The sequence below is a fragment of the Diospyros lotus genome, chromosome 13 (genome assembly GCF_014633365.1).
Source record: "Diospyros lotus cultivar Yz01 chromosome 13, ASM1463336v1, whole genome shotgun sequence".
In the NCBI taxonomy this organism is placed as follows: domain Eukaryota; kingdom Viridiplantae; phylum Streptophyta; class Magnoliopsida; order Ericales; family Ebenaceae; genus Diospyros; species Diospyros lotus.
The window spans coordinates 19,109,623-19,121,401 of NC_068350.1; the positions used below are offsets into that span (position 1 = coordinate 19,109,623).

The 11,779-nt window shown below is 35.7% G+C and overlaps 1 protein-coding gene across 4 annotated transcripts; it reads right to left on the bottom strand.

Moving 5' to 3' along the window:
* Positions 1–1,722: 1,722 nt before the first annotated feature.
* LOC127788512 (inactive poly [ADP-ribose] polymerase RCD1-like) lies at positions 1,723–10,902 on the bottom strand. 4 transcript variants are annotated; one of them, XM_052316885.1, is made up of 8 exons: positions 10,673–10,885; positions 6,827–6,862; positions 5,356–6,578; positions 4,897–5,138; positions 4,432–4,532; positions 3,374–3,562; positions 3,169–3,264; positions 1,723–2,075 (listed from the first exon to the last, which is right to left on the bottom strand). In XM_052316885.1, exons 3-8 carry the CDS (start codon positions 6,459–6,461, stop codon positions 2,019–2,021), a joined length of 1,791 nt encoding a protein of 596 aa, XP_052172845.1. In that variant the 5' UTR covers positions 6,462–6,578; positions 6,827–6,862; positions 10,673–10,885; the 3' UTR covers positions 1,723–2,018. The 4 variants fall into 4 exon arrangements, 3 of the variants coding, with proteins under 3 accessions (XP_052172845.1, XP_052172844.1, XP_052172846.1); XM_052316884.1 differs by lacking the exon at positions 6,827–6,862 and having other exon boundaries at positions 10,673–10,884; XM_052316886.1 differs by lacking the exons at positions 1,723–2,075; positions 6,827–6,862 and having other exon boundaries at positions 4,415–4,532; positions 10,673–10,900.
* Positions 10,903–11,779: the final 877 nt, after the last annotated feature.

The following is an 11,779-nucleotide window of genomic DNA, read 5'->3' on the forward strand; positions in this document are numbered from 1 at the left end:
TCCTTCCATTCTAAAACTCGAATCAAACATAGACATAATAGGAGAATACCTTCTTCTCCACAAATAAATTTCCAAAACAACACACACCAAGAAAGATTTCCTTTCATTCTTTCCCAGGGTTTCCTTTTTGGAAGGAACTTTAATTGGCCTAATTTCAATAGAGTTGAGTTAGGGTCAAAGCTCAAGGGATGGATATCACAAATGGGCTGGAATTTGATCTCATTACTCAATAAACCTTGTTATCCAAACCTTATAGCAAAATTTTACTCTAGCTTTCCAACTTCACCTTTTGAAATCAATCTTACTCATCCTTTTAGGGACAACACACTCTATTTTGGCCTAAAGGCACATAATTTGTTCTTATGTCTACTCAACTTAGGGACAATCTTTCTCTACCTACTACTGTTGATGAAATGAACAACAAAGAACATGATTTAGATGAGCTTGGACATATTTTACTGGAAAATAAGAACCCTTCAATCCTTCTATAATTTCTAAACCAAGTACCCATGAATTTCTAGATCTTGAGCATAGAGTTTTGCAACATTTCATTGCCAAATCCATAAATTCTTGAGGTGGCTCTTTCCATTTTGTCACCTCCTCGGATCTTATTCTCATGTGGTGTGTTGTACATCACATTCCTATCGATCTTTCTTCTTTTATTATCCAACATATGTTTGATGCAACTGACAAAAACAAGGGTAAGATGCCTTATGGCATGATTATCACTTGTATCATTCAACATCTTGGTCTATATTTGGGCGGAGATAGGAAAATCCAAATGAGCCCCTATGACGCCTATTCCCATTGTACCCTTTTTAGATTGAAGTTTTATCAAGACAATGGCATTTGGAAAATGCCACCAGCGGGTACAGCTGAAGGCCATGATGAAAATGCAGAAGGTGCTCTTGCCCACACCAACCGCTCCTACTGAAGCTCCATTCGAAGCTCCTCATCCGTCAAATCAACCCGACTCATCTTCAAGGGAAGCATAATTATTGGACCAGATTATATCTGCACTTCAGAACATACAACATACTTTGGATAACATTTCCACTCAACAAAGTGACCTACTTCATCCAGTTCAACATCTTGAAGAAGGCCAACACACCCTTCTCATTAGGACTCACAGGCTACCTCCTAAGTTTAAGATGTCTGCCAAAGAACCCACTTTCCTCCTATTACAACAGACTCGCGTTTTTTAGAACCTTCAATTAAATAAGATTCATAGTGTCCCTTTATACTAATGTACAATCTTTTTATGTATTTCATCTTGTTGCCTCTTATGAAGTTATGCTCTTTTATGTATCATTTTTTATTGCTTGAATCCTTTCGCATGATTTTATTCTAAAAGAAAAAAGGAGAACGAATATAATCTCTTAAAGCAATTAAAAACCCAATTTATCTACTTATAATTCTCTAATTCTTAACAAAAGACGAGAAGTTCGAGAAGTGTTAAAACAATTTAAATGGTAAGCATCCCTTAAAGCAATTGAAAGGCCAATTTAATCTTTTGCATGATCTCTGGCAAAAGATTTACAATTTCTTTGGCTTTTTGGTAGGTAGAGCAAACATCCCACCATTGCCAATGAAGAAATAAATGCCCCTATTCAACAAGATGAGGATGGACAAGTGAAAAAACAGAAGATTAATGTTCAAGCGAGAACTTGCTCAAGAAGTTCAAGCAAACTGAGTGGATTGCATGCAGTAAATACCAATAAATTGTGTGGAGCAAACGGCCAGAAGTCCTCTATTTAGAACCCTTCTTGCTGTTTAGAGTATTCCAACACCCACCTCCAGCAGTAAGGAGAACATTTCCAGGCCCTAGTACATCGTATTAGTGTATATACCAATTTATCCAAAAATGGTCATAAAACTTTACAAGCAACAAACTCATCATCCTTCATTGCAAAGGCACTACTAGTTTAGGCAGTTGGTCACCTAAATTGTTCGATAATTACCTAGTAACATTCAGTGAACCAGCAAAAACAAGTTGTTTTGAACCTTTGCAAACAGCTTCAACGTTCTTGCTCCACCTTCGGCACTTTTGGCAGGCATGAAGATTTTGATGACGTCTGCAAAAATATAACCAACAAGAATTATTTACTTTCCCCATTCAAATTCTTCACCTGATTACGCATGATATCCCCCAAACAAAAGGCTCGAGTCCTTGTCTAGATAACTCACACACCCACAAATTTCAGTCTCCCACACCAAATATTAAAAGAATAATTATAAAATGAAACAAGTATTAGATTTAATTACTAAAAGCTTAGAAGAATAATTATAAGTAAATTGCCACTTGGACTAGATATCTTGCCATGACAGATAATACTTCCATCAATAATTTATCCTCTCCTACTGATAATAAAATTCAGTGTAGTACACACTTATTTGGATGTGACATAATGTATATTGCCTATTGCAAAAACATACAGGATTGTTTCCTGGATGTGACATAATGTATATTGCCTATTGCAAAAACATACAGGATTGTTTCCTGGATGTGACATAATGTATATTGCCTATTGCAAAAACATACAGGATTGTTTCCACGGACAGGCCCTCACACCAACACAGAATCGTACTGACAGCTTACGCAGCATCCTTGAGCCCAAAAACAATGTGGCAATAGCACGAGACACCACTCAATGTGGGTGCAATGATGAAAGGAGCCGATATCCGCAACTCTACCGGCTGTGATGCCGGAACCCACTCACTGAATTTTCAGGGGCTGAAGCATATTCAGGAACCCACTCACTGAATTTTCAGGGGCTGAAGCATATTCAGAATGAAAAGTAACTACTAGTCCCCATTGAGGCACACACGGGTAGCAACTCTTTTGTCATCCCCAAAACCCCCAGTTCTCTCGACTTCTATACGTATATGGAAACCAGTATCTAAATACACATCTTTAAAAGCTCTAGCAGTTAGGGTGTACTAGTAACAGAGAGTGTACTCCAATCAGGCAGGCTAAAGTCCTTAAGCAGCAAAGAGCATCCAACAAATTTTTCTAGCAGATGATTACTATTGTCCATAATGCCAACAGTTCTTTTGGTATGAATCTATAACTAGTATACCCAACCACAAAGATAGAAGTTAAGTCCTAGCCAGACAGCAGTGATCATAAGTGGAAAAAAGAACCAAAAAAAGTGTCACACATCATACCTTGCACTGAAGACCAGTTATAGCAGATTTCAACAATTGATCGCCAACAATCAACCTCAACTCTTTTACAAAATCTTCCCGACTAATTTTCTTGCTCTAACGAACATATCATCAAGAGGTAGAAAAAGGAAAGGAAAACAAAAAGGAAATTAGAATATCACTGACTACAACCAAAAAGCAGGAAATAAAAGATTGGATAATATACCCTGAATAGGTCATAATGAAAATGGACCGATTTCATATCTCTAGGAGCTATTTTATTGGATATGGCATCAAACAACATGGCAAAAGGCATCCAAGGAGATTTAGGAGCCTTGGAGGCACTTGAACCACTGTTAGGGGCCTTTTGCTCATATTTGTCCTCAAAATGATGATCAGGATGGCAATTCCTCTCCTATTAATAAGAAAAAAAAACTATTAAAAAGGGACAATATCCACAACAGTGACAGGAAAGCAATCATACTTTTTATACACATATTAAAGACATTCACCAGCAATGACCATTTATTAAGTAGAAATAAAAAATGGTTTCCTCACCGTGACTTCAATATTCATCAATTCCCAATATCTAGATAAAATTGACATTGAACACATTCATCAGCAATAAGCATTCATCAATAACAAATGAAAAATGGTCTCCTCCCATGACTTTAATATCATCAATCCCCAATATCTAGAAAGATAAAACTATTTCATATCACCAGCTAATTATATATCAGCCATTAATATAAACGTCTCTGCTGGCATAATGTCAATCAACCTGATCCAGCTTAATAAGTTGAATCAATATGATAACCTGAAAAGTGAAATCCAATCCCCCTCTCAACATTTTGAGCTCTTCTTTCATAAAGCATATGTTTAAGATGAAGCAACTATTGAATAACCAGAGATCAAAATGTAATCTCGTGATGGTTATTCCATATACACATAGTAGCAGTTAGGCCAGAATCTAGCTCCAGTAAAGCCAACCAAACCTCATAATGTAGTTTGCCGGTCCAGGCCTGCTTGCATAACAATTAAAATCTCAAGCTTTAGCTCAACTCCTGGATACTTCCAGTGATAGAAGAAACATTTGGTTACATGTCTTGGTCCTATCAGCTTGAGCCAACACACAGCCCTCCCACTTGCACCTTTTATTAACATATTATGCAGAAGGGACCCAGATTTCTTTCTTGTCCCCATCAAAATTTTGCTGCCCACTAGACAGAATTAGCAAAGAAAGGACCATAAGGAATGAGATTCTTACAGAATGTGAAAGCTTACTGATTCAACTGTAGATGGATCCACCTGCACTTGACCCTGATGTCCTCGACAAGCAGTAGCCCCAGGGACATTGAGTTGGCTTTCTTTCCCAACCAGAGCTTCTGTAGCAACATTAACAACATTTCATAACCTACTATTTAATATTTATCAAATATAATTAGAAAGGTATAAATCAATATCAAGCAAAATTATCAGTACCACACAAATCGCCCAATTCCAACCCCCTCCCCTTCCCCCCAAAACAAACAAAAAAGGAGGAAAAAATCTTATTCAAAATGCAGATAATATAATATCCTAAAGGTTAAGCATGCCAGGTAAGTCATTCATCCAAATACAGACTGGACTAATCAAATTATATGCATCAAGAACATGGTCTATGTATAGTGGTGGATGAGAACTTTTCAAGAAAATTAACCATCAAGCAAATAAACATTAGACTTGGATAGATAAGTTATCAAGCAAAACCTTTGGCAGCATGGGACATCTTGAAACTGATAACATATTCAGGACAGATGTGTGTGTTCATATTCATGTTCCAAACCACATAATGACTTGGATTTTGTAGATCATTAACTCCAGAATCAAAATTTTCGCTGCTGGGATGAAATTGACTTGATCCAGGCTGCACAAGTTCCATGTTGCCCAATATGACACGGCAAAATATCATGTATTGTACTCCATTTTCATCAACATCACATGAATTTGCACTGTTAAAAAATGAACAAAATGAAAGCAAGGTGAATCCTCCAAAAGCAGGGCAAGAACAGAAAAAAAATAACAAACTAGAAAGACAGATGATATTTCTTAAAAGGAAGGCACTAAAAGTTCTACCATATCATCTTTTAATAGAAGAGCTAACATACAAACTTTCTGCTTATGGTAATCCAAAGAACAACTAAAAGAGAAAAAGAAGAGTCTGTAAACCTGGTGAAGACACAATTCAGAGATGTAAGGTGAATTCCAATACCATATCTTCCCTTGATTTTGGTTTCACAATTTGTTAGCCCATAGGCCATGATGCCAGGCAGTGCATCTTTTGTAGAAGCAAGCCACGCATACTGAACATTTGGATCACCACGATACTTCCGGGTTACCTCAACCTGTTTCTGGAAAATTTCCCAGCGAGCTTTCTTCATATTATCAGAGCATCTTCTTATTTCAAGTATGCTTACAGCTAAGGACTTCATGCCCTCAAGGAACATGTTTCTCACACTATCTAAGTCTACAGCTTCACAATTATTTTCAAACTTGGTGAATAAATTTTCATCATTCTGTTGAACTTCCTCAACCTCCTCTTCTATTTTTGCATCAGATTTTTGGTTGTAACTTGCTTTAACACCTAGTTCTTCATCATTTTCTCTAAGTTTTTGATGAATCTTAATCCGCTTAGCAGAATCTTTTGATGACTCCACACATTCCTCCAAATTGTAGGCATTAGCTCCATCTACTTCAATTTGAAGATGCAACTTTATTTCACGGGTCTCATTTGGTTCCACATTCTGCACTCCAAATTGATTGCATTCATCATTAGTAGTAGAATATAATTGAGGGAAAAAGCAGCCACCTGCTTCATCAATCCAAGCAATAGGTTTCTGTGAACCTGTCTTTAGATCCACCTGGATCATGTACAACATATCTAACATTAAATGACGGCCATTGGACTGCACCTCAATTGCTGCTTTCTTCATTTGAAAACTTTCCTTGACCAACTCAATGATTTCCTGAGGAAAATTATTCCAGTCCCCGTTTTGATAAAACAGTAGAAGTTTTGGGGGTCCACTTCTTGTAAAATTAGAATAGTTTGTGAGTAAAGATTTCCTCATATGCACCCAGCACATGGATTTGCATCCACTTGATCTTTTTCGCTTCCCAAGCTTAGGAAATAACGAGTTATGCTTGTGCTTAAGTGATAACACCTTGTGCCTCGCCGCAATTATATTTGCTGCTTGCATTGCTGCCCTTTTTCTTCTTGAGTCAACAACTATTCTACCACTATTATCCAATACATTAACCCAACCTGATTCCTCCATTTATCTACAAGGGAAATCTCTATATACAAACTAAAACCCTAAAGGTTAATTAGTTATATATAAATCTTCGACCAAAGGTCTTCCATAAAAGGTTCCATGGAAGATAAATTGCATATCCTGGAAGAAAATTCACATATATTTAATACATCTGTCATTCATAGCTGACCAAAATTAATATTATAGACAATAAAACCACATATATACATAAGATATATTTTGAAGAAAATATTGAGAAATATGCATGCTAATGAAGTTGATCATCAGGAGAATAACATACAACAATTTCAACCCACGACAACATATAACTAGAAACTATCAACAGAAATTGATGTGTGCTTTTTGTTTTTGGTCAAAGATAGGCATACCTTCGACATAAAACATTGCAATGAATGCAATTTGTCCTAACCAAGAAAAAGAAGAATCATATAAGAGAGTCAGACTACCAAAGGAAGAGAGAAAACAGGATCAATAAACAGAATATGCATGTTCAGATAATAAACTAAAACAGAGTAGAATCTCCATGGAGTGTATTATGACCCAATCCCACATTGATAGTCTACTAAGGAGGCAATGAGAATGTTACTTGATCCCGGTGTCTTAAAAGGCAAAGTTTGGACAAGCCCTGGGGTGGGGCAGGGCGGGGCAAGGCAAAATTTCCTCAGGGCGCTTGAGGAAAGCGTAATCTCCTTCGGCAAACCCCTTGGTGGGTGATGCATTGCATCGGGTGATTGAGGTGGATTTTTATGCTCCAAGAGCTTGAGGTACATAGCCAATGAACCTCCCAAAGTTTTTTTTTTTTTTTTGGGTATTTTTACCATTAATTATAGTGGTTAGATAGTTTAAATTTCATGGTTTGATTAGGAAACTTATCGCAAGGAAAAAAAAAATTGACTAACATAGAAGTCTAAGTGATTCAAATGAATCAATTGAACTTATTTTATTTATCTAATACGATTTCCTAGTACTAATTAATTACTAATAATTAAATCATTAACTTTCTAAATTACTTGGATAATGAAACTTTAGTGAATCACTTTTATTTATTATTTTGACCAACAAGAACAATATCCTTGATAAGTAATACCAATGTGTTACTAGGGCTCACATATTTAAATCCTCCATTTTTTTTTCCTTGTGAAGTGTTCATTTTATGTTTATGCAATTATGTTTCTTTATTTTTTTGGATTTTCCACTCTTTTTCTATATTTTTATAATATATTTTTATTTTTTGAAATATTAAAAATTCAAAGTTTCATAGTTTACACCCAACACCTTGGAGCATAGGCCCCACCCACCAAACATAAAATGCCTTGCCTTGTACCTTCACCTTTCAAAACACTGCATGATCTCACACAAAAATCATCTTCAACTAGCACTTTTAGTCGATGACTCATAGTGTTACAATTGGTACCAAAGTCAACCTAGGATAAATAGCGAGTAGGTGCAGTCCAAGAAAGTATTTTGAAATTGACTTGGATCAACTCGAGACATGGATTTCTAGCTAGCCAAAAGCGCCAAGAATTAAAGGAGGGAAGTTTGTCACCCTCCAAGCCCATATCAGCATTGTACTATTGGGGAACTCTCAAGTTTATTAACTTGTCCAGTGAACCCAAGATTCACCTTCAGCTAGTACTTTTGGGTGAGTACCTGTGGGGTTTATTATTAAATATTTCAAATTAACCCTACCAAACTAGTAACCCAAATCAAAGTAAGAAACCAAAATATAACATCCTAATCCTCTTGAACCCCTAAATGAATAAAATTCTTAAATAATGAGAATTTTTTAGATCTATCAACTTTGTCATAACATAATATTAAAAGTAGGAACGCTTAAAACAATATCCAACATGGTGACATTTATAGGAAAAGTGGTATTGCATAACAGGAAAAAGTAAAATGCCATTAAGAGGGAATCAAATGAAGCAGAATTTTAAAAAAATTCAAGAAATTAAAAAAGAGAAAGAAAAAATAATAATATAATGAGCAAACTATATATGAAGTAAACAATGAAAAAATAATAAAAATAGAGAACCTATTTGAAATAGAAACTATTGGTTCAAAGGCAAGACATATTGCATTAAATATTAAAGAGGCGGCACCTGACTTTCAAACTTGTATACTATTGAAGTGTATGCCCGTGTGATGATAATATTAGATAAGCATTTGAAAACATGTATGTCTAGTGGGATTAAGGTTTGTGATTGTTGTTGTTTGAAACAAGCATTTGGGATTGGATTTGAAACTTCTGGCTTCAAACTGCCAAGATTTCAAATCTACAAAACTAAATTTTTCTTGGTTGGGAAAATATATGAAAATATAGATGCAATGGCTTAAAAATCTAAATTTAAACCTTACCCTTTCAACCTTGTTAAACCCCATTGCAACAAATGCATATACGAATGCACTAAAAAGGCTCCTTTTCTTTTTCTTTTGGCCATTTTTGTTAGGCATTGAATCCCAACCTTAGCAAAGAGAAGTGACTTTTTCGAATATGGGGCAATAGTAACAATATATAAGACAAGACTTGTGATTCTGCAATTGTAACAATATATAAGACAAGACTTGTGATTCAAGTAACATAATGCTGACCCTTTTCCACAAATGCTTGAGATTATATTCCAAGCATAAAACAGCTGGTGTGACCATAGGTTCTATTTGAATTCTTAACAATATATAAGACAAGACTTGTGATTCAAGCAACATAGTGCAGACCCTTTTTCACAAATGCTTGGTTATATTCCAAGCATACAACAGCTGGTGTGACCATAGGTTCTATCTGAATTCTTAACAATATAAAAGACAAGACTTGTGATTCAAGTAACACAGTGCAGACCCTTTTCCACAAATGCTTTATATTCCAAGCATAAAACAGCTGATGTGACCATAGGTTCTATTTCAATTCTTACTCTCAGTGTTGGCAATTCAAGAAATTTCTTTAAATGTCAGCACAAAACCGTTGGTCACACCAGCGATTCTATGCTTGGAATAGAACCATTGGTATTACTAGCAGTTCTGCTTCATTGATGCCACATAGAACTCCCCTCCTAGATGGCTAGTGACGTGTTAGGAAGGATGCTAGATTGGTAACTTTTTTTCAAATAGGTACCATATCTATTTTTAAAAAATTAGTACTATTTTGTCAAAAAAAATATTTTAATATTAAATAATTATATAATTTTATAGCAATAAAAGTATAGAAGCTCTGACATAGGGCTTCGAACCACAAATTTTTGGTTCCCTTTTCAATTTTGGTACTAATTCTCACAGGTATTGCTGAGTCGGTCAGCCCATCCAGTATTTTCTGAAACAAAAAGCGGAATGAAAAAGAGAGATTTTTGTACTTAAAACCTCTAAGACAAAAACTGGCTAGTACAAGGGTAAAATGTACAAGTGCTAATTCATAATGTTTAGAAGCTTAAGGTCCAATTCATTATTTTAGAAACTTGAGGGCCAATTCATAATTTTAGAAACATAAGTCCAGATCATGATGTTAGAAACCTAAGGCCCATTTTATTTCGTAACACTAAGGCCCAATTTTATAGTCTTAATATAACCAAGGTCCAAATCATTTTCTAAAATAACTTACGCACTAAACCCATTAGTGCAACCAAACAGCCCCTTATCTGGGGAAGCTGAAGTGCCTCACGGTGGCGTCATGGCGGCCGGCCGGTGGTCCCGATCACCGGATTCCTCCGATCATGTTGATTAAAATCCAAGAACGAATACGATCTAACGGTCGGATTTCTCTAAATCTCGAAATTAGTATTCAGACTACTCGTTACCGCCGGCCAGAGATTCCGATGATCCGGGCCGGGCATCGGATTCACCCGACCGTGGTGATTCACATATCAAAAAATGAGAATGATCCAACGGGTAGATTTTTGTAGATCTAAAAATTAATTTTTTTTGTCAAAACTACTATTTCTGTAAAAACGTCGCTGGCCACCGTCCATGGCCGATTCCGACGATCAGGACCGACCATCAGACTCCCCTCGGGCCAGTAACCCACATATCTCATAACCACAAAGATCTGCCGGTCGGATATAAGTAGATCTAAATTTAAAAGGTCGTATTCCCCACATTCGCACACTTGCATATATATATATATATATTTATATATACACATATACATATACATAGATAGATAAGATAGGCAGCGCGTATATATATTATATAAATTAGAAAACAGAGAGGGCCACCGGAAGTCTTACCGGAGGGTTCGGAACCCAGTTGCCGTCCGCAGCCGGAAAATGATTAGAGCCGTTCAGTTCCTCGCCGGACATATAATCCGGTAGACATTGCAGGGTTGGAAGAGAGGATGAGATGCGGCAGAAATGGATTAAGTGGGAATCAGTTAGGGTTCTCCCCTTCTATTTATATGTGACCCGCCATGTCGGCCCACGCGGGGTCGGGTCCGGGTTATCTAGATCCGGCTCTCCTTCCTTCCGACTTATTTGTAAACCGCTCCTCTCTCCCAAAAGTAATTAGGTTAGGAAAATACCTCCGAGAAAAATAATTTGAAGAGGAGTGCTCGGACATGGAGGGTATGGACTACGGAGAGGCTTTGAGATGCCCAGTCACCGGGCGGGTCTTGCCTGCCTCACTCTGAGTGAGGAGATTCAATTAAATAGTATATAATATATAAAAATAGAATATATATATATGGGGTACAATATATAATATTAAGCTATTCCAATATTAAAATAAAATAGAATATTGAGCTAGTTAATAAGTTTTCACAAATAATATAATAATATATAAAATATATTTATTTTTTTGAAAATAAAAGAGTTTTTTAAGTTTTGACTAATTAATTTCTATATAAATCTAAATACACTAAGACACACATATACAATATAATTGAGGTAAAATTGTTATATCATATTTTTTTATATATGAGAAAAAGGGTTTGAAAAAAAAAATCTATCTTAGAATGAAAAATCTTTTGTGTTAATATCATATTTCGAAAACAGAATTTTATATTTCAAAACATGTATGAAAAGCTTTGGCGCGAGTATTCAAATGTTTAAAAATTTTAAAATTCATGTATCATATTTCAAAACCTATGTTCCATGTTTCGAAACATTATTAAACCATGTTTTTGTTCTTGTTTTGAAACTCCTTTAAATAAGTTTCAAATGTTGTTCTAAGTGTGCATGTTGTATTTCAAAACATTTATGATTTAAGCTTATGTTTTGAAACTTATATTGTATGTTTCGAAACCTTTGTCTCTGTCAGCAGAAACATTTAAATACCCAAGATGCTTTTTGCTTTACACCTTTTCATTTTTATTCAAAAGTTTCCTAAAAGTTGTTTTT

What these genes read in the sequence shown, in the direction of transcription:
- LOC127788512 (XM_052316885.1), bottom strand. Translation starts at nt 6,461, where the DNA reads ATGGAGGAATCAGGTTGGGTTAATGTATTGGATAATAGTGGTAGAATA. An exon ending in CTGAATTGTGTCTTCACCAG is followed by an intron (nt 5,139 to 5,355) that starts GTTTACAGACTC and finishes ATTTTTTAACAG; the next exon opens with TGCAAATTCATGTGATGTTG. An exon ending in TAACTGGTCTTCAGTGCAAG is followed by an intron (nt 2,076 to 3,168) that starts GTATGATGTGTG and finishes ATATTTTTGCAG; the next exon opens with ACGTCATCAAAATCTTCATG.